The sequence below is a fragment of the Puma concolor genome, chromosome C1, assembly GCF_028749965.1.
Source record: "Puma concolor isolate L17-30 chromosome C1, mPumCon1.1.hap2, whole genome shotgun sequence".
In the NCBI taxonomy this organism is placed as follows: Eukaryota; Metazoa; Chordata; class Mammalia; order Carnivora; family Felidae; genus Puma; species Puma concolor.
The window spans coordinates 586,219-609,086 of NC_141674.1; the positions used below are offsets into that span (position 1 = coordinate 586,219).

Consider the following 22,868-nt stretch of genomic DNA (forward strand, 5'->3'; position numbering starts at 1 on the left):
GCGCCGGGCCTCCGGCGAGCGCTCCGCTGCTCCGGGCGGGTGCGGCCGCGGCCCTCGTCCCTCGCAGGGGCTGCCTTAGGGCCCCACGGGAGCCTCGCGCTGGCGTCCTACGTCACAAAACCCCGCCGCCGTCGCCGGCAGTGTCGCCCCCGACGCCCCGAACGTCCCGCCGCCGTCGTCGTCGTCGAGAGTGACGCGCCCGCCGCGACAGCGGCTGGGGTCGGTTGTGTGCGTTGTCCCCGGCCTGCCGGACCGCGGGCTCTCGCTCCTGCCGCCGGAGCCGTTACGCGCCCCCTAGACCCGCTCCGCGCGCACGCTGTCAGTCCCCAGTGCTCCAGGTCGCTTCTGTCGTGGGCCCCCGCCGCCTCTTCTGGAACCGCCTTGCGGCCCGGGGCGCGCGCAAGCGTCAGCGCACGGCTCTCCTCAAAACCCTTACAAGTTTAACATTTAGGTGAAGTTACGAAGCACTTGGGGAGAGGACCCGTGAAGGACCCGCGGGAGAGCAAGTTGACTAGGTCCTCGGGTCGGTTTGGAGGCACTGCGGGCTCCAGATTTAGGGTCACGGTGTAACAGACTAGGGAACCCCCTTTGTTATTCTCCAGCCCTGTCCACCGCCTGGATCCGGGTTTAGAGTGGACAGGGAGTTGGTGTTTTCTAGGGGAGCACGACAAAGGGGGGGGGGCAAGCGGAGGGCGATGCTCCCCCGTGGGAGCCGCACTGGGTAAGAGGAGGAATCAGGCCATGCAAGGGTGGCAGCAGTGGAGGGGCATTCTGTGCGTTGACTTGGAGATCCCCCTGGAGTGGAACAGCTGTGGTAGTGGGGTGCCTGGAGCTGTCGACGTGGGGGTGGCGGCTTTTTGAACTAGGTATTCGAAGGGTAGGTGTGACCGTAGGCACGGTGGAAGAAAGGCTTCCTGTTGGAGAGGACGTGTGAAACTCAGAAGCCAGATGGTGAGGGACCACCGTCACCGATACTTAAGTATCCTATCCTTGCTCATGCTGTCTGCAGGGAGAACAGAAGCTGAGAACCCGGCCCCTAGACTCTCAGGACTGCTGGACGTAGTTGGGGTGGGGGAGGACAGGGCAGCAAGGAAGCATTTACTTGGAAGAACTTGAGGGTTTGGGGTGCCTGGGTGGCTCAGTCGGTTAAGCATCTGACTTCGGCTCAGGTCATGATCTGGCAGTCCGTGAGTTCCAGTCCCGCGTCGGGCTCCGTGCTGACAGCTCGTAGCCTGCAGCCTGCTTCGAGTTCTGTGTCTCCGTCTCTCTCTGCCCCTCCCCTGCTCATGCTGTGTCTCTCTCCCCCTCTGTCTCTCTCTCTCTCAAAAATAAAATGGGTGGGGCGCCTGGGTGGCTCAGTCGGTGAAGCGTCAGACTTCGGCTCAGGTCATGATCTGGCAGTCCGTGAGTTCGAATCGCGCGTCGGGCTCTGTGCTGACAGCTCAGAGCCTGGAGCCTGCTTCGGATTCTGTGTCTCCCTCTCTCTCTGCCCCTCCCCTGCTTATGCTCTGTCTCACTCTCAGAAATGAATAAATGTTTTTAAAAATTAAAAAAAAAAAAAAGAACTTGGGGGTTTGAGGGATGAATGAGGAGGAATGAGGACACTTTCCCCACCTGCTGTCTACTTATTTGAACATATGCAGAACATAAGAAGGACACACACCAAAATGTCAAAAGTGAGGTGGCAGGTGTTTATGGGTGGTAGGGTTAAGGGTGCTTTGAATGTCCTTTATATTTCTTGGAATTCTTTGATTCAGTTGTTTGTTTGTTTTTTTTTTTTTATGATGAACATGTACTTTCTTTTACATTCACAACAAATTCGAGAGTTATTTACATTTTAAAGACCAAACTCCTCAGTGGCTTCCCTAGTGTGCTCAGAACCTACTAACCGGAATTCAAAGACTTGGTCTGGCAGTAGCAAGCTCTCTTACCTCCTTCTTCCTGCTCCCTGTTTAGAACTCAGTGGCCCAACAACTAAACAACAACAACAACAACAACCTGCTTGTCTCATGCCTTATATACCTCTGCATATACCACCCCCCAAATTCAGACTGAGATTCGGACTGAGATTCAGATAAATGTCACCAACTTGAAGAAACGTTACTCCCCACTCCCCCCACCTTCTCCCATCGGCCATTCTGTGCTCCCAACACCACATTCAACTAGTTCTTGGTGACTCTGAACGTTGTTTTTAGCACTCTCTGCTCTGCCCACCACATTCACAGACTCAGCTCTAAAGAGCTAAGACCTCTGTTTCCAGCTGAGATGGCTTTTTTCTTCACATCGAGCTGTTGTCCCTACTGGCACTTGCTGAGTGCCTGTAGGGGAGATGTTGCATGTATCAATAATGGGTCATTCTTATTTTTTTAAAAATTTTTAATGTTTATTTGTTTTTGAGACAGAGAGCATGAATGGGGGAGGGACAGAGAGAGAGGGAGACACAGAATCGGAAGCAGGCTCCAGGCTCTGAGCCATCAGCCCAGAGCCCGACACGGGGCTCGAACTCACGGACTGTGTGATCGTGACCTGAGCTGAAGTCGGACGCTTCACCGACTGAGCCACCCAGGCGCCCCTGGGTCATTCTTATTACGGGGCAGTATTCCATTGAGTGTGTGGGCCACACTTTATCCATCTGCTGACATTTGGGTTTTCACATTTTAGCTATTACAGATAAAGCCGCTTTGAACATCCATAGGTGAGCCTTTGTATGGACACAGTCTTTTATTTCTCCTGGGTTAATACCTAGGAGTAGGATGATTAGGTCAGATGTTTGTATATTTAACTTTCTAAGAAACTGCCAGATTGTTTTCAAAGTGGATGTGCTATTTTACGTCCCCACCAGTAGTGTTGGGAGTTACCTTGCCAACACTTGATATGATTAGTCTTTTTCGTGTTAGACATTTTAATAGGTGGTATCTCATGGTATGTTAATGTAGTCTTAGTGTATGTTTACTTAAAGACTAATGAAATTGAGCATATTTTAACGTGCTTGTTGGCCAGCTCTACATCTTTGGTGAAGTGCCTAAATCATTTATACATTTATCATCACGTTACATTTCAAGCTCTATATCTATGTTTATACATATATACACACACACATATGCCAGATATGTAATTTCTACATATTTTCTCCCTCGGGGTGGCTCAGCTGGTTGTGTCCGACTCTTTTTTTTTTTTTTCAATGTTTTTTTTTTTTTTATTTATTTTTGGGACAGAGAGAGGCAGAGCATGAACAGGGGAGGGGCAGAGAGAGAGGGAGACACAGAATCGGAAACAGGCTCCAGGCTCCGAGCCATCAGCCCAGAGCCCGACGCGGGGCTCGAACTCACGGACCGCGAGATCGTGACCTGGCTGAAGTCGGACGCTTAACCGACTGCGCCACCCAGGCGCCCCTGTGTCTGACTCTTGATTTCAGCTCAGGTCATGATCTCACGGTTCGTGGGATTGAGCCCCGAGTCAGGTTCTGCGCTGACAGTGCGGAACCTGCTTAGGATTCTCTCTCTATCCCTGTCCCTCCCCTGCTTGTGCTCGCTCTCAAAATAAACATTTAAAAATAAATATTTTCTCCTTTCATCAATTTCTTTTGAAGGACAAAAGTTCTGAAGCTTGATAAACTATGCTTATCAATTTGTTCTTTTATGGTTTGTGTTGAAATATCTATATGAAAAATACACTGGGTGGAATTAATGGTAGATTGGACATTACAGAAGAGAAAGTTAGTGAAATTGAACACATACAAGGAGAAACTATAATTGAAACCAAAGAAAGGATAAAAACAAACCGCATCAGTGAGCTGCACAGCGACGTCAGGCAGCATATGTGTGTGTGACTGAATCGCAGGAAGCAGGCCTGCGCTCTGGCTGGTTGGTAGAGGCTCCCGGCCCTGCTTGAACTCTAGTAGTTTGCCCTCTGATCCTTTTTGTTGGTTCTTTGGCTGGCCTCATAATTCCCTCACACATGCTAGTCTGTACTAAGCTATAGATCTACGTGTCCTCTTTCTTCTTCGGGGTTTTGCCCTTTGAACTTCAATCCTGAGATCAAGAGTTGCATGCTATACCGACCGAGCCAGCCAGGCGCCCTAGGAAAGTATTCTTGTAGTATTTGGGTGGGCAAGGACTGCTTAAGAGCACGATTGAGGATTTGCATGGAAACGTCGTGATTGTATTGCACCTACCCGTGTTCTCCCGAGGGGTGAGGACACTAGGAATCGTATGCGGCAGAGAAGCCGTCAGACGTCTGTGCATACTGCAACATGACGAATCTCAGACGCGGAGTTGGGTAAAGAGTAAAGATCAACAGCACGACTTGGAGGTAAATTAAAAAGCAGATTATCTGAGGACACGTGAGAGTGCTTGCTAACGAGGGAAGAAGGGAATGGGCGTGAAAGAATTTGTGGGACTAGAATCCAAATTGAGCAGGACAGAGATGCCGGGGTCAAGGGATGAGAAAGTCCAGATAAAAGTGGACGGGGCACAGTGCCTCGATGGCTCAGTCGGTTCAGCGTCCGACCCTTGGTTTCGGCTCAGGTCGTGATCCCAGGGTCATGGGATCGAGCCTGGTGTCTGGCTCCGTGCTGAGCGTGGAGCTTGATTCTCTCTCTCTCCCTGTGCCCCGCCCCCCCCCCCAAAATGGACAAGGGGAAAGAAAAGGCAGATCCCAGATTCTGTGAGGCCACGTGTTGAACAGTGTTAACACAGTCGGGAAGTCAGGAAAGCTATCTCAGCCCACCCACACTCAGCGAGGAGCCTGAGGAAACCAGTCTCGGTTCTACATGACCAACAGAACAGAGTGGCAGTTGAATCCCAGGAAGACTTACTGTGAGAAAAGCAGAGAAGGAGAAGCATAGTAACATCCCTACAGATAAAGGAAGCGTGGCAGAAAAAGCCAAGTCCAGAAAACATAAAAATCTTAACTGCCTAGGTTAGCAAAGCTAAACAGAAAATGACAAGTGAGGAACGAAATGGGTGCAGCAGAGAGGTGTGGCGAGTCTGGGGAGGCTCTGGGTGTCAGGGTCCCCGGCCTCTATAGACCCAGGCTGAAGGGGCCAAACTGCTGGTCCCCCAAGCCGGGGTCCTCGGCAGCTCCCGACTGTCCCTGAAAACCAGATCCACCAGCCCTGACCTCCAATCCTGAGATGACCAGGGAAGTGCCAGCACCGCAATGTGCCCGTCAAGAGACTTCTCCTCTATTCGCCTTTCATCCTGTCTGCCGCCTTGTGTGTACCTTCCCCCCCCCGCCCCCGCCCCCAGCTGAGCAGCCTCCGAGAGTATGACATCCTCACGGAGGCCAGCGCTGAGGAAACCTGGTGGCTCCCGTGAGGCCTGACGCCTGAATGGCCTCCCAGCGCCCGAGGAACCCGGGCCCCGGGGCGAGCTGCTGCTGCCCGGGCCGCGTCCCGCGTCATGCAGTCGCTGCAGGGGCCACAGAGCCAGCCCCCCGGGGCACTCAGCGCGTGTTCACAGGATGACGGTGGGTCACTCCTGCCCGCTAAGCAAGAAATAAAGGCTGTGAACCAGCTTTGGCGGCTGAGCAGGGGATGAGGAGTTCTGTTTTGCACACAGAAGGCATCGTAATGGGAATTTCAAGAAGGGCCGCATGTCTACATTTCGCGTGCGGTTCGCCTGGGGATGTAGCCCCGGGGGTCTCAGCCCAGAGGGCACTCCAAGTGGGCGTGGACAGCGATGCGAGCCTTGAAACAAGCCTGTGAATCAGGTTCTGTGACGGTCCCTATTTTATAGATGAGGAAACCAAGGCTCTGAAAGGCCGCACGGCTGTTGGACGGCACGGCCAGGATGACAGCCAGGCAGCCCTTCGGCGTTTCGGGACCAGAGCGGTTACTTATATTCCACGTCAGAAAGTCAGAAGCTTAAGTATCTCCGGGCACTCGCGAGACTGGCAGTCTCAACCGACAAATGAGGCATCTGGACCCCACCTGCAGGACACAGGGAAGCCGTGGAGATTACAGGAGGGTGGCATGTCTACCCATTGGCCAGTCAGAACTGGAGTGGCCACAAGGAGAGCAGAGGCCACACGAGAGGGAAAGGGAGAGAGACAGAAGGGGGCAGGAGAGGGAGTCTCCTCCAGGAGATGGTAGGGATGGAGGGGAGGGGACGCCCTGGACGAGGTACACCGGTCAGTCTTTCAGGCGGACTGGGGTGATGCCAGGTGGGGTAGGAGCGAGCCTGAGTGTCCCCTGCGCCCCTGGAAGGACGGTGGGGCCAGGTGGGAAGGGAGCACTGGTGAGGATAACGGTGAATTCAGAAGCAGGAGCGCTCCACCCAGACCAGCTCCGGGGCAGCCCCCAGGCCGAGGCTCGCCGACCGGACCGCGCCGGGGCAGGGCCGCTCGCCTCTGCAAACCCACAGTCGGACTCCAGTCCTTCAAGGAGCCCCCGGAGTGAAACCGTACGGAGCAGAAGGCTGCAGGTCAGTGCTGACCAGCCTGGCCAAGCGGCGCATGGGACCTGCTTGTGGCTCCGGCTGGTATGAGCTGGAACCCACAAAGGGGCCCCAAACCAGGTGGAGCGCCAAGGAAGGGGGAGAACGGGATGAGGGCAGGCCTCACAGAGCCTCCCGGTGGCTCCAGTCCCGGAACCCAACTGCACCCGGGAGCTGAGGGCAGACGCCAGGCTTCTTCAGACCAGAGCTGCCAAGGGCTCCCACCTCCACCCTGTCGAAGACACCCAAGCACGTGACCGGGGGCGGGGGGGGCCTGCTGCAGCGGGCAAAGGGCCCCCAGGAAGTCAGAATGAAAGCTTCTAGAGGCAGAACCCACTCCTGCCCCAGCTGTCTAGACAGACACATCACTGCACCCTGCCCCCTCCACAGGGATGAGTCACTCCTCACAGCCTGGCCCGCCCCCAGCTGGTTTTGCTCTTCGGGGTCACAGCCAGCTCCAGCATCTCAAGGACAGCCGAGAAGGGGGCGGGCTGTTGGGAGGATGGGTGGTGGTCCAGTGCTCGTTCCACTTGCGGCCCCCAGGTCCCCCTCTCCCCGGCTCTCGCGCTGCGCGGGGAGGCCCAGGCTGGGGAGAGGACCCTCCTGGAGCTGCATCAGCACGTGTCACGGCTCCACTGGGTCACCCGTGAGACTGGACTACTTCCAAGTGTAGACAGTGCCATACCCACCTCCCCCCGCAAACACCACAGGCCCAGGAGATACTTTTTCAGCCCCAAATTGGAAGGGCAGGGTGCCCCGGAACTGGGAGAAGCCACCTCTTGCCCTCACCCTGCACCCTTCCCTCCCTCCTCCCCAGTAAGCACACAAGACAGTGGTTTTGGTCTAAAATGATGGACGTTTAGACATTGACGCCAGGCTTGCACCTGACCGGCGCCATGCCAAGGGCAGGCAGAGCAAAGACAGAGAGGTAGGGAGCGGGCACTGTGGGGGCACCAGCCAGGACCTGGGGTGAGGGCGGGGAGGGGTTGGCCACAGTGACTCCAGAAGTGCCAGGTCCAGGATGTGGTCACAGTCAGGGCCTCCTGGAGAGCTAAGTGAGCTTCACCCCTCCTGGGGATGCCCGGTGCCCACCTCAGGAAGCAACCTTGGCCAGGGGGTTCACGTCTTCCCAGAAAGGGGCAAAGGCCGGCCTTCCATCCACCGTGGGCAGCGGCATCACCAGCCAAGTCCTTGGCTCTTGACTGCCAACCCAGGGAAGGGGTGGGGCGGTGCTGTCCATCATGCTGTGGTCCAGGCTTGACCCAGACCACAGAGGCGAGTCCTGCTGGGCGAGGCCGGCCTCCCTTCTTCCGCCCTCTGGATACAACGCCGTCCTTTCCAACCAGACCCCTCTTTCCAGCCACTTGCCCTCACTCACCACGCAAAGCCCTCGACAGAGGCAGTACCCACAAAACAGAATGAGGGGCAGCCCTGGAGAGCCGCCAGCTTCACACAAGGTAAGAGGACACTCACCCCTGGACGTGGCAATGAAAGGCTGGGCCTGCCTGCTGCTACATCATGGCTCCGGCGTGTCACACACCAGAGTAGGAAGACAACACAGGACAACGCTTACCCACACTTGAGGCTCCTGCAAAGCTTGACGGTGGGGTAAGTTCCCCAGGGGGCCCTGGCCGGAAGCACACACAAGCCGGCCAGTACCAGGGCCACCGGACGCCCTCAGACAGCACAGGACGGGTGGGTGGCTTCCGCAGTGGGCCAGAGACACTAAGGCACGAAGCTAATCTAAGCCCACTGGGGTGAGGTGGGGAGACGACAGGCTCCAAGGGACCTCGTCGAGCCAGCAAAGCACACAGTGACCAAGCGATGACGACAGCCTGTTCCTTTTCCAACTTGGCACAGGCTGGAGGTGCAGGGTGATGACCCGGGGGTGCCAATGGCTCTTGCTAGAAGGGGCTGTATGTCCTGGTGGCCCCTAAAAAGGCCTCTGGAAAGCAGGGAGAGCCCTGGACGAGGCTGGCACCCCTGCGCAGGCCCAAGGGTCAGTCCCGAGTTGGAGTCTGGGAGGCAGAGGCCGGGCTAGGAAGGTCGTGCGATGACTCCAAGGCCCTACCGGTCTCCGGTGGGCCCTGCGTGAAGATCCTAAGGAGGGAGCAGGAGCGAGGAGTAGGGAGCGGGCGCCCATCTCGAGGAGGCAGAGCCCCGGTGGGCCGCCCGGAGCTTCAGGGCTGCCTGCGCAGGCCGGGGCGCCCAAAAGCCGGGTGCATGAGGTTCTCGGTGATGTAGGCCACGAGCAGGCAGATGACCACCAGCATGACGCAGATGGAGCCGCCCACCGCCGTCATGGCCACCACGATCTCCCGCATGCCGGCCGGCTCTGCAGCGAACTCCACGCACTCGGCGGGCCCGGCGGGCTCCGGGGCGGCGGCGGCGGCGGCGGGCTCGGCGCGCAGCGGCAGCGGCTGCAGGCACAGGCGGTAGCGCACGCCGTCGTGCACGTCGGGCAGCAGGTAGTCTCGGCAGGAGGCGCCGAGCAGCACGCGCTCGCACGGGAAGCGCGTGTAGGCGCCGCGCCACGAGCAGTTGAGCGCGAAGGCGCGCACGCGGCGCGCCTCGGCCGGCGCCAGGCGCCACTGCAGCAGCACGCTGCGGTTGCGCAGGACGCTGGCGCGCAGCGAGCGGCCGGCCGAGGCGTGCGCCGCGCAGGCGGGCGCCTGGCAGCGGAAGCCGCGCGCGGGGCTGCGGAAGCACAGGCGCCCGCCGCCCGCCTCGGGGCCCTCGGGCAGCACCTTGTAGGGGCACCAGGGCGCGTCGGCCGCCGGCTCCCAGCCCGGCGGCGTCGGGGCGGCGGCGGCGGCGCGGGGCGGCGGCGCGCAGGCGGCCAGCAGCAGCAGCAGCGGCGGGGCGCGCATCCTGCGGCTGGGCGGCGCGGCGGGGCGCGGGCTCGCGGGCTCACGGGCGCGGCGGAGGGTCACGCGGGCCGCGCCGCCGCCGCTCCCCGCGCTCCCCGGCGCGCCGCGCCCTCCGCCGCCGCCGCTGCCGCCGCCCGCTCCGACCCGCCCCCGCGCCCCGTGCGCGCTCGGACCCGGCGTGGCGGCGGGGGCGGGGCCGCCCCACGCCCCACCCCCCTTAACCCTCGCGGGCCCGCGGTCCCCGGAGGGTGGATCGCCGAGGGGAGCGGGTGGCCAGCGCGGCCTGGAGATCCCGGCCCCGCGCGTGGGGCGGGGTGAGATGCGACGGGCCCCGCGCGCGCGCGCGCGCGCGCGGTCCACGCCGCCTGTCCCTTCTTTTGTCGCCGAGTGAGCGGCTCTCCGCCCGTTCCTCGCCCCCTCTAGGCCTCTCCGAAGGCTCTCTGGGGACCGGGGTGGGGGGGACGGGGCGGGTAGTGGTGGCCTCCGAGAGCCGCTCTTCGACCGCCCTTGGCAGCGCCTCCGGACAGGGAGAGGAGGCAGCGCCGTGGAACGCTGAGGAGTCCGGGTCACTCTGCCCTAGGCTGCCCCATTCCCCAGATACGTGGTGGGGACCCAGGGTAAGGGTCGGCCTGCAGTGACGAGGAGGGGCCGAAGACGGACACCTTACTTCACCGGGTTAGAGACCAGGCAGCGCCCACGCGGGAGGGGCACCGGAGAGACGAGGATTCCTTTGATGAAAACTTGAATGGAGCTTCTCATCAAAGAGCATCCCCTGCTCTAATCAGTCCTGTACTTCTCTCTTCCCTTCACACGCATGACCCTGGGCTAGCCCCCCTCCCCCCATGCCCTGGGGAGGGGGTCAGGGCTGGGCAAAGGGAACAGCCCCCAACAAGTTCACCTGGCGCATGCCCGGGGAAGGACGGACACATACCTTCTCCTACTCTTGTCTTCAGGACCAGCCCAAGACAGCAGCCCCTCAGTGCTGTCCCTGCCTAGAGGACCCGGTTCTCAGGACACCCCTCCAGGGCTGGGGGTCCGCCTGACCTGAAGGGACCTGAAGCAGAAACACATCAGGTGCAGGGGACATGTCTCTGTCTGAGGGGCTACTCTGCCCTGGGAAGGGAGGTGACAGGAAGTCCCTGGCAACTGTCTCATGGACCCTGTGTTCCCTGTAGCGCCTCCCACGTGCTGTTTGCACCTGGGGGAGAGAGGAGGGACTATGTGGGCTGCAGCACTCACAGAATCCTTGCTCCCCACCCCCAGCCTTAATAATTCCTGGTCGTCCCAGAAAGTCCTAGGGCAGCGCTAGATCTCAAGGCCTCTACCAAAACCTGAGGCCGATCAGAAGCCCTGTACCCAGCATGCCTCATTACCAGCCTGGAGGACCCTGGCCCCAACACCAGGCCCCTCCAGCTGGTTGGGACCCTGCAAGGGTCTCCCCAGGCCTCTACACCTCGTGGGGAAGGGTTGTGGGTAGATTTGGGGAGGGGTGCTTGTTGGCATGGAGGGCCCTGGGCTCGGACTGCCCCAGCTCGGTGGGGGACTTGAGCGCTTCCACAGAGAAGCAGAAAGTGATGATGATCTAGGAACTTCTATGTCCCTACCCCGAGCTCCTTGGGCTGCGGTTTCCCACGGAAGCCTGAAGCTCCTGCAGTCGCTTTACCCCAGGCGACAGTGTGGGGGTGGGGGAGGCCCCGTTCTCTCCAGTGGCCCAAATCTCCACTACTGTGGCATCTCTGGGCCTGAGGACCTACGGGTAGCCAATCTGCCGGTCCACCCCACGGAGAAGAGCCAGGCAGAAATAGGAGGGCCGTTCAGCATTTTGCAAAGTGGCGAGGTGGAGATCTGGTTAGATCCAGCCTGATGCCTCTCTGGGGACTCTGGTGTCCGTGACCTGAGCCTGTTCTGAGGCTGGGGGCTCACCACTGCAGAGCTTTTCCTGGTCAGGGCAACTCCTGGCCGGGTGGAAGGGTTGACCATGAGGCTGAAGGCTCTGCTGTCCCCCCACGTGGGCATTTGCTCCGTCCAGGGCATCCTGCCTACTGTGGGCAAAGAGCCAGTGAGGGAGGGGAGACCTGTGCCCGCGTGTCCCTGTGTGAGTTCTGTTGAGATGCAGCAGGATTGGGGAGGGCAGACGTGAGAAAGGCTTTCTTCCCATGTGAAGTTCTGGGCCCTGGAAGCAAAGGAACTGTCCCCAGAGACCACAAGGGACACCAACCAGCCTACACCCCACATCAACCTCCACACCCACCTCCATGGCTGCCCCTGCCAATGGCCAGCAGAATAGCTACTGTACTCTTCCTGACACCCAGTCCCAGGGCGTGGCTCTGTGTTGCCACCAGCCACAGCCTGAGGGGAAAGTGGAAGGATTGGGGCCCTTTCCTCTGGCCCCCCCAGAGGCAGTCCATCTGTGATCCCGGATCCACCAGTCCTGGGAACTTCCAATGAGAACCCCCTTCAGCCGCCCCCTGCCCAGAAATATAAGGGCTAATGGGGATTGTGGGAGCATCTGGGCCTGTTGTAATCTCTGCTCCATGAAGGGGAGGGGAGGAGGAGGTCGAGGGTCAGCACGCTCCCTCCCCAGGTAGCTGAGTGTGGCTCCGGTGGCCTCCCCGCCAGCAGAAAAGGCACGTGGGCAGGACCCGTGCACATCCATCAGCTCAGCCCCCCTGCCTCCCGTGCACAGACCACGTGGCCCATCAAAGTCCCCCCCCCCCCCCCGCCAAAAGGACACACACACACACACACACACCAGCTTTCCTTTCACCAACCTCCTTCAGGACCCCCAGGAGAGGCGGGGTGGGGTGGGCCGGAATAGGTGGCCCCCACTTCTGCCTCGGGTCACCTTCTTGGGCAGGCTCGTGGGAAACCAGGGGAAGGAGCCTGGGCTCTGCAGGCACGGAGGCTGGCCACTGGGGTGCAGCCAGGCTGAAGTGAGAGAGACGCCAACTGAAGCTGAAACCCCAGTGGTGCCCACCTGCCCCCCCTTCTGACTTCCAGGAGTAGTGACCCCTCATTTCTCTTTGGGAACCTCCTTTCTCCATCCTCACCCTCCCTCCCCCGCCCATGGGCTGGCGGGGCACCCGGGCCTGGTCTCTCAGACGATGATCCCCTTGGCCTCGAGGCCTTTGCCGAAGGGAGCGGGAAGGGGCATTTGCTCCGCTGGAGGGGACGGACTGCCAGCTGCTGCAGCCCTAATGAGGTGTGGGAAGAGCTGGTCTGAGAACGAAGCCGACCCCTGAGAAGTGCAAGCAACCTGGACAGACTCTTTGCTCCGAGTCTCTGGATCCAGCCTTGCCCGAGGCTAGGAGTCCCCCGAACTTCAAGGCCACTGGAGCCAGGAAAACTCCTGCCTAAACATCGACACACCTATTTTCTGTGCACCTCGGAGTCCCCTGGATGGGTGACCTGGAGGTCTTAAGCGGGCCCTGCCAACCTCACCGACTTCACCTCCTCCTCCTCCACGGACCCCTTCTCTTTCCTAGGACCCCCAGGTCATTCTTTCGGCCCGACGGCTCCTCCCTGCAGATCTGAGCATCTCTGCCCGGTCCCACCTCCCACACCCCGGCTGGGTCCAGAGGGGCCTCAGAGGCAGCACGGTGGGTAGCGGGTCCCGCCGTCCCTTGCCTCCAGCTGTGCCTGGGGGGCCTAGACACAGCCCTGGGACCCAGCTCCTGGTGAGGGGTCAGTGTGAGGCACCAGAGGCTGGCAAGGCAAGGTGGGGACCACAGCCTGGGGCTGTGACCAAGAACCCGGGGAACCGCTTCTGTGACAGGAACACATGGTTTCCCAGGCCTCCTGTGGAGTCAGGAGGGACTTGACTTGGGGAAGTTCAGCTGGGACTGGCCTTCGGGAGGGAGGGCGGCAGGCCTCTATTCAGCTCCCGCGGTTCCGGCTCAGGGCTGCCCTTTTGCACACGTGCACTTCTCCATCTGAAGTGCCACACTCCAGTGGCCATCTGTTTATATTTTGCACAGATTTCCCATCGTTTCATTGAGGGCGTTCAAGTGCCGGAACCCACCTTGTTAGTGAAAACAGGACTCTGCTTTCCTAATTGTTGGTTTATTTCATTATTTGATTTTTTTTTTTTTTTTTTTTTTTTTTTTTTGCTTGCAGAGGCAAAACCTGACTCACATATACAACATTATAAGTATGGTGAACCTTGTCCTACGGCCCAGCCAGCCATCGTGGTCAGCAATGCGTGTTTCCCTCCACAGACGGTTAGCGTGTCAGCAGATAAGGGTGTGCAGGCCCGTTTACAGTCGTAGCATACTAAATGCTCTCTCCTCTTGCCTTCTCTCCTTGATGATATGCCTTTGAGATGCACGCGGGAGCTACGTGGCAGCGCCCTGTGGATGGCAAGCTGCTTCCGTGGTTTGATACCGTCCACACTGCCGCACACGCAGCCCTAGAACGGACGCCATGTGCACCTGTGCCAAGATGCCCTGGAAGCAATGGAACTAACTGGGCTTCAGGACCCCGAGCGAGCGCGTCACGCCTGCTCCGGGAGGGGGCGCAGCGCTGGGCATCGCCACCTACCGGCCGTGCGGGGTACTGCACAGGCGCCAGGACGTGGGGCCCAGCAGCCTCCCCCTTTTGGAAGCGTCCCGGGTGTGTGTGTGTTGGGGGCGGGGGGGGGTCTTGACTTTAAAAAACTACAGGAACCTTCACTTAAAAATGTTTTTTTCTGTCCTTTTTGTGTCCTTGACCCATTTCCTCTCCATCTTACCAATTTGTGTCGCCCCAGCCTTTTATCTGTAATGTTAAGTTGCAAACACCTCTCCCAGTTTGTGGCCTTTTGGATCTGCTTGTAACGGTTCCACCAGGCAAAAATGCTTTATGTGTATGTGGTAAAACGTAACGCCCTTTACCATTTCTGGATTTGGGGTCATATTTAACGTTTTTTTTTATTTTATTTTATTTTTATTTTATTTTTGGGACAGAGAGAGACAGAGCATGAACGGGGGAGGGGCAGAGAGAGAGGGAGACACAGAATTGGAAACAGGCTCCAGGCTCTGAGCCATCAGCCCAGAGCCCGACGCCGGGCTCGAACTCACGGAGCGCGAGATCGTGACCTGGCTGAAGTCGGACGCTTAACCGACTGCGCCACCCAGGCGCCCCAAGGGGTCATATTTAGAAAAGCCTTCCAGCTTGATGTTAAAGAAGGATCCTTAGGAGCCTGGGTGGCTCAGTCAGTTAAGCATCTGACCCTGGATCTCAGGGTTGTGAGTTCAAGCCCCATGTTAGGTGCAGAAATTACTTAAAAATCCAATCTTTAGGGGAAAAAAAAGGTGTGGATTCTCCTTTGGTTCCCTGTCCCCCACCCCCTGTGCTGTTTTGGTTTTATTTATTCCAGGTCTGATTTTGATCAACTTGGGATTGGTTCTGGTGTAAGGCACAAGCCTCCAATCAGCTTCATTTATTAAATGGCTTATGGTGTGGGAGGAATCCCTAGAGGAGTCCCATGCAGTATTGCTGGGTTCTGCTCTGTTGCACACTGTTTTAAGTATTTGGATCTGAATATGCTTTACCATCTGGTAGGGCTCATAACCCCTTCATTTTGTTTTTCATAAGTGTTCTGGGTATTCTTGCTTTTTAAAAAAAGTTTATTTTGAGGGAGAGAGAGCTCGAGTGAGCAGGGGAGGGGCAGAGAGAGAGGGAGGGAGAGAATCCCAAGCAGGCTCTGCGCTGTCAGCTCGAAGCCCAACGTGGGCTCGATCTAAGCAACCGTGAGATCACAACCCAAGCCAAAATCAAAGATTGGACGCTTAACTGACTGAGCCACCCAGGTGCCCCTGTTCTTTTTTTTTCAACGTTTATTTATTTTTGGGACAGAGAGAGACAGAGCATGAATGGGGGAGGGGCAGAGAGAGAGGGAGACACAGAATCGGAACAGGCTCCAGGCTCCGAGCCATCAGCCCAGAGCCCGACGTGGGGCTCGAACTCACGGACCGCGAGATCGTGACCTGGCTGAAGTCGGACGCTCAACCGACTGCGCCACCCAGGCGCCCCTCCCCCGTTCTTTTTTAAATGTATGACTTTGAATTATCTTTTTTTGGTAACATACATTTATTTAAAAAAATTTTTTTAATGTTTTATTAATCTTTGAGAGAGAGAGAGAGAGAGAGAGAGACAGAGTATGAGCAGGGGGCAGAGAGGGACACAGAATCCAAAGCAGGTTCCAGGCTCTGAGCTGTCAGCACAGAGCCCAACGCGGGGCTCGAACTCACGAATGGTGAGATCACGACCTGAGCCGAAGTCGGATGCTCAACCGACAGAGCCGCCCAGTTGCCCCAACTCTCAGTGTCCTTATCTATAAAACAGGACTGGAGATATCACCCAGCTTGTTGGGCTGAGCAAGAACTATGTGTGAAAACACGCAAGGCAGTTAGAACACTGCCTGCCGTGCAGTGAGCCCTGAGAAAATACCGACGTTGATGATTTGACTTGAACTGTGGAGGGAGGTTAGGTGGAAATCTGCACCCTGTGGGGCGTGATTTCCAAGCTTCTTTTCCCCCTGCCAGGCATGCTCTCCAAGGGCAGAAGTGGAACAGTCCCAGGAGAAAGAGAAAAGATGTTCTGCTACAGGCTGTGGAGGCTTCACCAGCTCGCCCAGCAGGCCCCTGGACGACCTCGGACGGCGAGCTCAGGCAAGCAGAGCCCCCAGTCAGCTCTGAAGTGCTGAGACAGCCAGTTATTCCCAAGGTCCATTCTGCTCTTCTTTGCATTTAAATGTTTACTCTTGAGAGAGAGTGAGTGGCGGAGGGGCAGGGAGCGAGGGGACCAGAACTCACAAACCGGACCGTGAGATCATGACCCGAGCCAAAGTAGGAGGCTTAATGGACTGGGCCCCCCAGGCGTCTCTCTTCCCTTATCTCTAAGTCACGCCGGCGCTGCTTTACCTGGAAACGTGTCTCCCACAAAAACTCTGCCTTCCAGCCTTCCTTGCAGCTGCGTGTGCCAAGTTCTGGTCCATGGACTTGGCACATGGATACCAGCTCCAGGGTCTCACCTTCCTGACCCTTCTTCCTTTCCGGCGGGCTCGCAGGCACGAGAGCCGCAGCCTGGGAGGCCGTCGTGGCCCGTGAGGGCGGTGGAACAGCAAAGGGGAAAAGATGGGGTCCCTGAAGATTGGGGAACCCTGACACCAGCCCTCGGCCCCCCACTAAAGGGAGCAACCACCCTCTGTCTTGTTTTCACCACTTTTGCTTGGAGGCTGGGGACACGCTTGTTTGAGCCCGAGCCTACCCACTGCGGTGTCTCCCACATTCAAGCAGGGAAAGAAGGCTCATCAGACATTTGAGGAAAGTTTTCAACATGGAGTGGAGAGACTGAAGCACACAGAGGAAAGGAAACTGGACTGAAGAGAGTGCAGCAGAAAAAATAGGCTTTAAAAATCTGTAATTGGGGTGTGTGGGTGGCTCAGTCATTTAAGCCTCTGACTTCGGCTCAGGTCATGACCTCAAGGTTCATGAGTTAGAGCCCCGCTCGTGTGCTCTCTCTCTCTCAAAAACAAACATTAAAAAAATCTATAATTGCAGAAATTATAATTCTAATTTCTCTGTAAGTGAGAAAAAATTACACTTATGAGAGAATATTATCCAAGAAAAAGAATCAGAAGAAATGAACATGAAGTCGGAAAGATAAAACATGTGAGAGCTTCCGGCGTGTCTTTTCCAGCACCACCACGCAGCTCTGTGCCTTGCAGCGGACGCTCACTGGGGACAGACAACTAGAAGAGAAGACAAAATTAGCAAAAATGAACTAAGAGTAAATTCCAGAATAATTTTAAGAATATTACAGCTGAAAAAGAATGGCATGTTTAAAGTCTGATTGTACTATTTTTTGAGAGAGAGGGGACATCCATGCAATCGGGGGAGGGACAGAGGGAAGGGGGGGAGGGAGGGAGGGAGGGAGGGAGGGGGAGAGAGAGAGAGAGAGAGAGAGAGAGAGAGAGAACTTCAAGAAGGCTCCAATCTGTCAGTGAGGCACCCAACGTCTCACAACCCTGGGATCCGACATGAGCCGAAATCAAGAGTCCAACGCTCAACTGACTGAGCCATCCAGGTGCCTCTGCACCATTTCTTAAAATTTTTTTTTAATGTTTATTTTTGAGAGAGAGAGAGAGAGAGAAAGAGAGACAGAGCGCGAGTGGGGAAGGGGCAGAGAGAGAGAGAGGGGGACACACCATCTGAAGCAGGCTCCAGGCTCCAAGCTGTCAGCACAGAGCTTGATGCGGGGCTTGAACTCATGAACTGTGAGATCATGGTCTGAACCGAAGTTGGACGCTTAACTGACTGAGCCACCCGGGCGCCCCACCATTTCTTTTTAAATGCAATACAAAGAAATCTTGTTAAGTAACTTGGAGAGTATTTGGGGAAAAGCACACCCACTCATAGGTTCTTAAAAAAAGATTATGGTTTCACATACACAGCCACAAAGTGCCTCTGCTAGGGGTACAAGCCCTTAGAACTCATGGACATTTTTTTTTTTTTTTAGAGAGAGAGACACACAGAGAGAGTGGAGGAGGGGCAGAGGCAGAGAGAGAGAATGCTAAGCAGGCTCCATGCTCAGTGCGGGGCCTGATGTGGGGCTCGAACCCACAAAACGTGGTAGCATGACCTGAGCCAAAATCAAGAGTCAGACACTTAACTGAGTCACCCGGGCGCCCCAAACTCATGGACTTTTTTAAACATCATGCCCTTGTTGCCTCGTCCTTCTCCAGCACTCATGACAGGGAGGGCGACTGGTCTTTGTGCTATGGCTGCTCCCACTGGGATGTCCACCCTGGTCATCAGTGTTACACCCATATCAGCTCCTCTGCCCCCGGGCCGGTCGGTGCGCCTGTCCCCTCAGCGAGTTCCTCTTTGCCTCTCTCGGAAAGGTCCATGATGCCCTTGGCCTTCTCTCCGATCTTTACTCCTACTGTTCAAGACTGTCGTTCTCGGGGAGTTACTTGCGCTCCTACTACGTGTAGCTTTCATAGTTGAAGAGCAGCTCCTACCACGTCTCGTTTTCCTTGAAGGGGAGAACATCTAGAAGTGTGACACCTACCTGGAGAGTCCCCCTTCTGGAATGGTGTGAAGAGCTGGAGATGTGATGTGCTCCTTCCTCACTTCTCTCGTGCCCTTCCCCCCCCGATTCTAACAATGATGTTTCACTGGGGGTCCCTTCCTTTAACCACATCACTGTGTGCTTCTCCTGCCTCCAGTGGCGACAGGCGACTTGGCTCTTTATGGACTTTTCATCCGTGTTTTCTGTTTGTTGCTTTTCTTCTCTTTGTTTATTAAGTAACAGCTGCTGTTTTTCTTTTCTCCAAAAAGGTTCCTGTTTCTGCTGGATCCAGCACCAGAAGTTCCCCGGGCAGGCGGATGCCTGTCGCGGCCTGGCCATCGGTCTCCTGACCCAGAGGCACTGTCGCCCTCCCACGGAGGGAAGCCAGCGCCCGGGCCGGGTCAGCTTTGTGGGGGCTTTTGTTGCCGGGAGGGTGCGTCTTTGGCTCCGTGACACATTTCATCTGTGGCGCCCAGGCGAATTTCAGGCAGAAGGATTTTTGCCAATGGCCTCGTTTGATTCTCTCTGCTCTTCCTTCACCTCAGGTTTCCTCTGCTCTTCTTGGGAACTGGGTGTGACCTCTGGTGGCGCTTCCCTGCTTGAAGCATTTTCAGCGTCTTGCTCTTGCCCATCATTACAAATGTACTTCTCCCAGGTAAACACAAGCCGCCTCCTCTGCCAGCCTCTTCTGTGGCCTTCTTTTCTCCCTCTGGACGCTTGTGAACACTCTGGTTCCACTCTTCCTTTCTCCAACTTCTCTTCACGTTCCATCTCTTTCAAAACCTTCTTGAATCCACGCTGGAAGAGTCCTGTGCCTCCCTGCGGCAACTTGTGGAGGCTCCTGCTTCACAGGGAGGTCATAGGTGAGCCCTGCCGGTCCCCGGTGATGACGGCCTTTGTTTTCGATTCTAGGCGGGGCCAGAGATCCTGGCGGTTCAGACTGCCAACGGGGAGGAGGAAATCTACCTGACAGGGGACCAAAAGCAGCCCCATGCTGACAGTCCAACTGGTATACTGGCCCCAGTGCAAAGTTAACGGGTGGCCCACCAAAGCTGATTGTTCTGGGTAACGACATGCCTGTTGTCAGCGGCAATAATCCGCCGCGTCTTGACTGCAGCTGTCTCCGGGAGCACTGTCCGCTGGGCCTGGTGCTGATGACTGTTTCGGGGGCGGGGGGGGGGGTGTAGGTACGTTCTTCTTTGTGGTTGCCACATTCTGTTAAACTCCGAATCCCCTTGAAAACACCCACAACTGTTTGGACCAGATTTCATCGTGGACAATCTTGTCCACTTGGCATCATTCCGAGCTGGTCCACCACAGCGGTTTGCTCTCCTGAAGCTTCTCTTTGGTCAATCCACGCTTGAGCCACTATAGAGTCTGGTCGGTTTGGATGCTTACCGGGGCTGGAACAGCAGCATCCGTTGCGGTTGCTTCAGGGGCCGTTGCTGCCAAGGCTGACGTCCTCGACCCCATATTCTCACTTCTCAAATGCATTTACTTTCCTCAGCACCTTCCATTTACATATAGGCTGGTCCAGACGACATTTCGGAAGCACGGCAACCAGATCGCTCATGGCCTCTCTGGTGCTGGACCGCATTGCTGCTACGTTTCCTGTAACGCCTCTCTCACCTTTTCAGGGCTTCTACTTCTTCAAGACCAAGACAAGATCCAATTTAACTCCATTCTGACACTACCTGGAGACAGTGTCAGATCCCACAGGCTAACGGCTCAGTCCCACAGGACGGCTCCCCCCACCCCGCCCCACGCACACACACACTTTAGATGCCAGTTGAAAGCCCAGGGTCTCACCTGTGTTTCTAACCAACTGGCTAAAAATTAAAGGTTCCGGGGCGCCTGGGTGGCGCAGTCGGTTAAGCGTCCGACTTCAGCCAGGTCACGATCTCACGGTCCGTGAGTTCGAGCCCCGCGTCGGGCTCTGGGCTGATGGCTCAGAGCCTGGAGCCTGTTTCCGATTCTGTGTCTCCCTCTCTCTCTGCCCCTCCCCCGTTCATGCTCTGTCTCTCTCTGTCCCAAAAATAAATAAACGTTGAGAAAAAAAAAAAATTAAAAAAAAAAAATTAAAGGTTCCTACATCCTCCTCCTTGGGTTCAATTAATTTGCTAAAGCGGCTCACAGGACTCAGGGAAATATTTAACTTCCTGGATTCCTGGTTTGTGATAAAAGGAGATCACTCAGGAACAGCCGGATGGAGGAGGTGCACGGGGCCAGGGCTGGGGGAAGGGGGCGGGGTGTCCGTGCTCCGTCCAGGCCAGCTCCCCGTGTCACCAACCAGAAGCTCTCCAGACGTGGTCCTTTTGGGTTTGTGTGGAGACTTCGTAACAGGGGCGTGACTGATGAGTCCTTGGCCATTGGAGAATGGGCCCAACCCCGGCCCCTCTCCCCTCCCCGGAGGTCAGGGGGTGAGGCTGAGTTCTGACCAATCGCATGGTTGGTCCCCCTGGCAATCAGCCCTCACCCCTAGGAGCATGAAATGAATAAAGGGAAACCTCACTAAAGTGGACTGGGGATGCTAAAAGGAAAGGCTGGAAGGGGGAGCCACCATTCAGTGTCAATTATAAGAAAAAATGTCTCCCCTGGGGCACCTGGGTAGCTTAGTCAGTTGAGTGTCTGACTTCTGCTCAGGTCATAATCTCGTAGTTCGGGAGTTGGAGCCCCGCATCAGACTCACTGCTGTCAGTGTGGGGCCTGCCTCATCCCCCTAACTCTGCCCCTCTCCTGCTTGCACTCTCTCAAAAATAAACAAACATTAAAAAAACAAAGCTCATGTTTAGAAGAGAGAGAGAGAGAGAGAAGTGTCTCCCCAAGGGAAGAACCAACAGGAAGGACATCAATTATAGGCTCCAACAGGAAAAGACGTGCGCTGCGGCTCCTACCGGAAGTCCACCACACATGCCCCTCGGCCAGTGAGAAACCTCATCCCCCTGGACCCCTGCTTCTCTCCAGTGGGCTTTGTTTCCAAACAACTCCCCTAACTTCCCCTTTCTCCATAAAATAATGCTCCTCTTCTTTGTTCTCTGGACTTGCCTGTGGTTTTGCCATAACTTGCCTATCCTGAATTACAGTTCTGTTACCCCAAATACCCCAAAAATGTTACCCATTTTTGCAGGTAAAATAATGGTTTTATTTTCAAGGTTAACAGAGTTTTTCCAAAAGCCACCTTACTAACAGAAGCTCAAGTGTGGTTGAAAGAGGCTTGTTGTATCAAAATACCCCTTTTGTGACTCTTTTCACTTAGGAAATTCAAAGGTTTTAGGAGCTCTGTGCCAGAAACGGGATGAAAACCAAATGCACATTTCTTATTATAAGTCACAGAATCACAGAACTTAACCAATCGACAGAACAGATGGATGGTAAATTTAAGGATATCAACCAGAAAAACACTAGGTTTTCTGAGTAATAGGAATCCCATCGAGAGTAAACACAGAAAAACAGAAGGATTTTTCTTTAATTTTTTTTTAATGTTTATTTATTTTTGAGACAGAGAGAGACAGAGCATGAACGGGGGAGGGTCAGAGAGAGAGGGAGACACAGAATCTGAAGCAGGCTCCAGGCTCTGAGCCGTCAGCACAGAGCCCGACGCAGGGCTCGAACTCACGGACCGCGAGATCATGACCTGAGCTGAGGTCGGATGCTCAACTGACTGAGTCACCCAGGCGCCCCGAGAAGGATTTTTTTAAAAAAGTTCCCCAAATCGGCACCTGGCTGGCTCAGTGGGTTAAGCTCGGTTAGGCAACGGGCCCTTGATTTCTGCTCAGTTTCATGGTTTGTGAGATCGAGCCCCAAGCTGGGCTGCCCACTGACAGCAGAGAGCCTGCTTGGGATTCTCTCTCTGCCTCTCCCCCACATGCACGCTGTCTCTCTCTCAGAATAAATACAGAAACTTATAAAAAAAAAAAACAACAATGAAGTTCCCAGACCGAAGGAAGGCTAAGAGCCTCCAGAATGAAGAGAATGGTGTGCTCAGTACAGTCAGGAGAGGCAGCAAGGTATATCTCCATGGCATTTCAGAGCACCAAGGATATGGAGAAGACCCTAACCACTTTCAGAGGGAGAACCCACAGAGGGCAGACCACTGACCAGGCATCAGAATAGCTTTGGACTTTTCAACAGTGTCCCTGGAAGCTGGAAGCAAAATATGTGACGTCAGAAAATCTGAAGATAAAGTCTTTCCAAACTAGAATTCTAGACTCTGCCAAACTGTCGATCAGAGACAGGCATAGAACAAACACCTTTCAGACATGCGCCCTTTCCAGAAAGCTCCGGAGGGCTGACTTGAGCAAAATGAGAGCGTAAACCAAGAAGGGAGATGGAGATGGCAGGGGTGCCAGGACACAAGAACTGCAGCCCAGGGAGCACAAGGATGACAGCGGAGAACAGCTCTAGCGGGGGGTGGGGAGACTGGGCAGCAGGTCTGGGGAGCAACCCGGCTGGACCGGAACAAGGGACAGGGCGCACTGGAGGGAGGTATCCAGGAGCTTGAGCCGAG

General features: G+C 56.0%; 1 protein-coding gene and 1 pseudogene across 1 annotated transcript; both read right to left on the reverse strand.

Annotated features, from left to right (window-relative positions):
• Window positions 1-7,273: 7,273 nt before the first annotated feature.
• Window positions 7,274-9,384, reverse strand: FNDC10 (fibronectin type III domain containing 10). The gene has a single exon (XM_086715371.1). The coding sequence runs from the start codon at window positions 9,305-9,307 to the stop codon at window positions 8,618-8,620; it is 690 nt and encodes a 229-aa protein (XP_086571497.1). The 5' UTR covers window positions 9,308-9,384; the 3' UTR covers window positions 7,274-8,617.
• Window positions 9,385-17,986: 8,602 nt separating this feature from the next.
• Window positions 17,987-19,958, reverse strand: LOC112848513 (arginine/serine-rich protein PNISR pseudogene; annotated as a pseudogene).
• Window positions 19,959-22,868: the final 2,910 nt, after the last annotated feature.

Excerpts from the sequence above, each read along its gene's own strand:
- FNDC10 (XM_086715371.1), bottom strand. The coding sequence starts at position 9,307 with ATGCGCGCCCCGCCGCTGCTGCTGCTGCTGGCCGCCTGCGCGCCGCCG.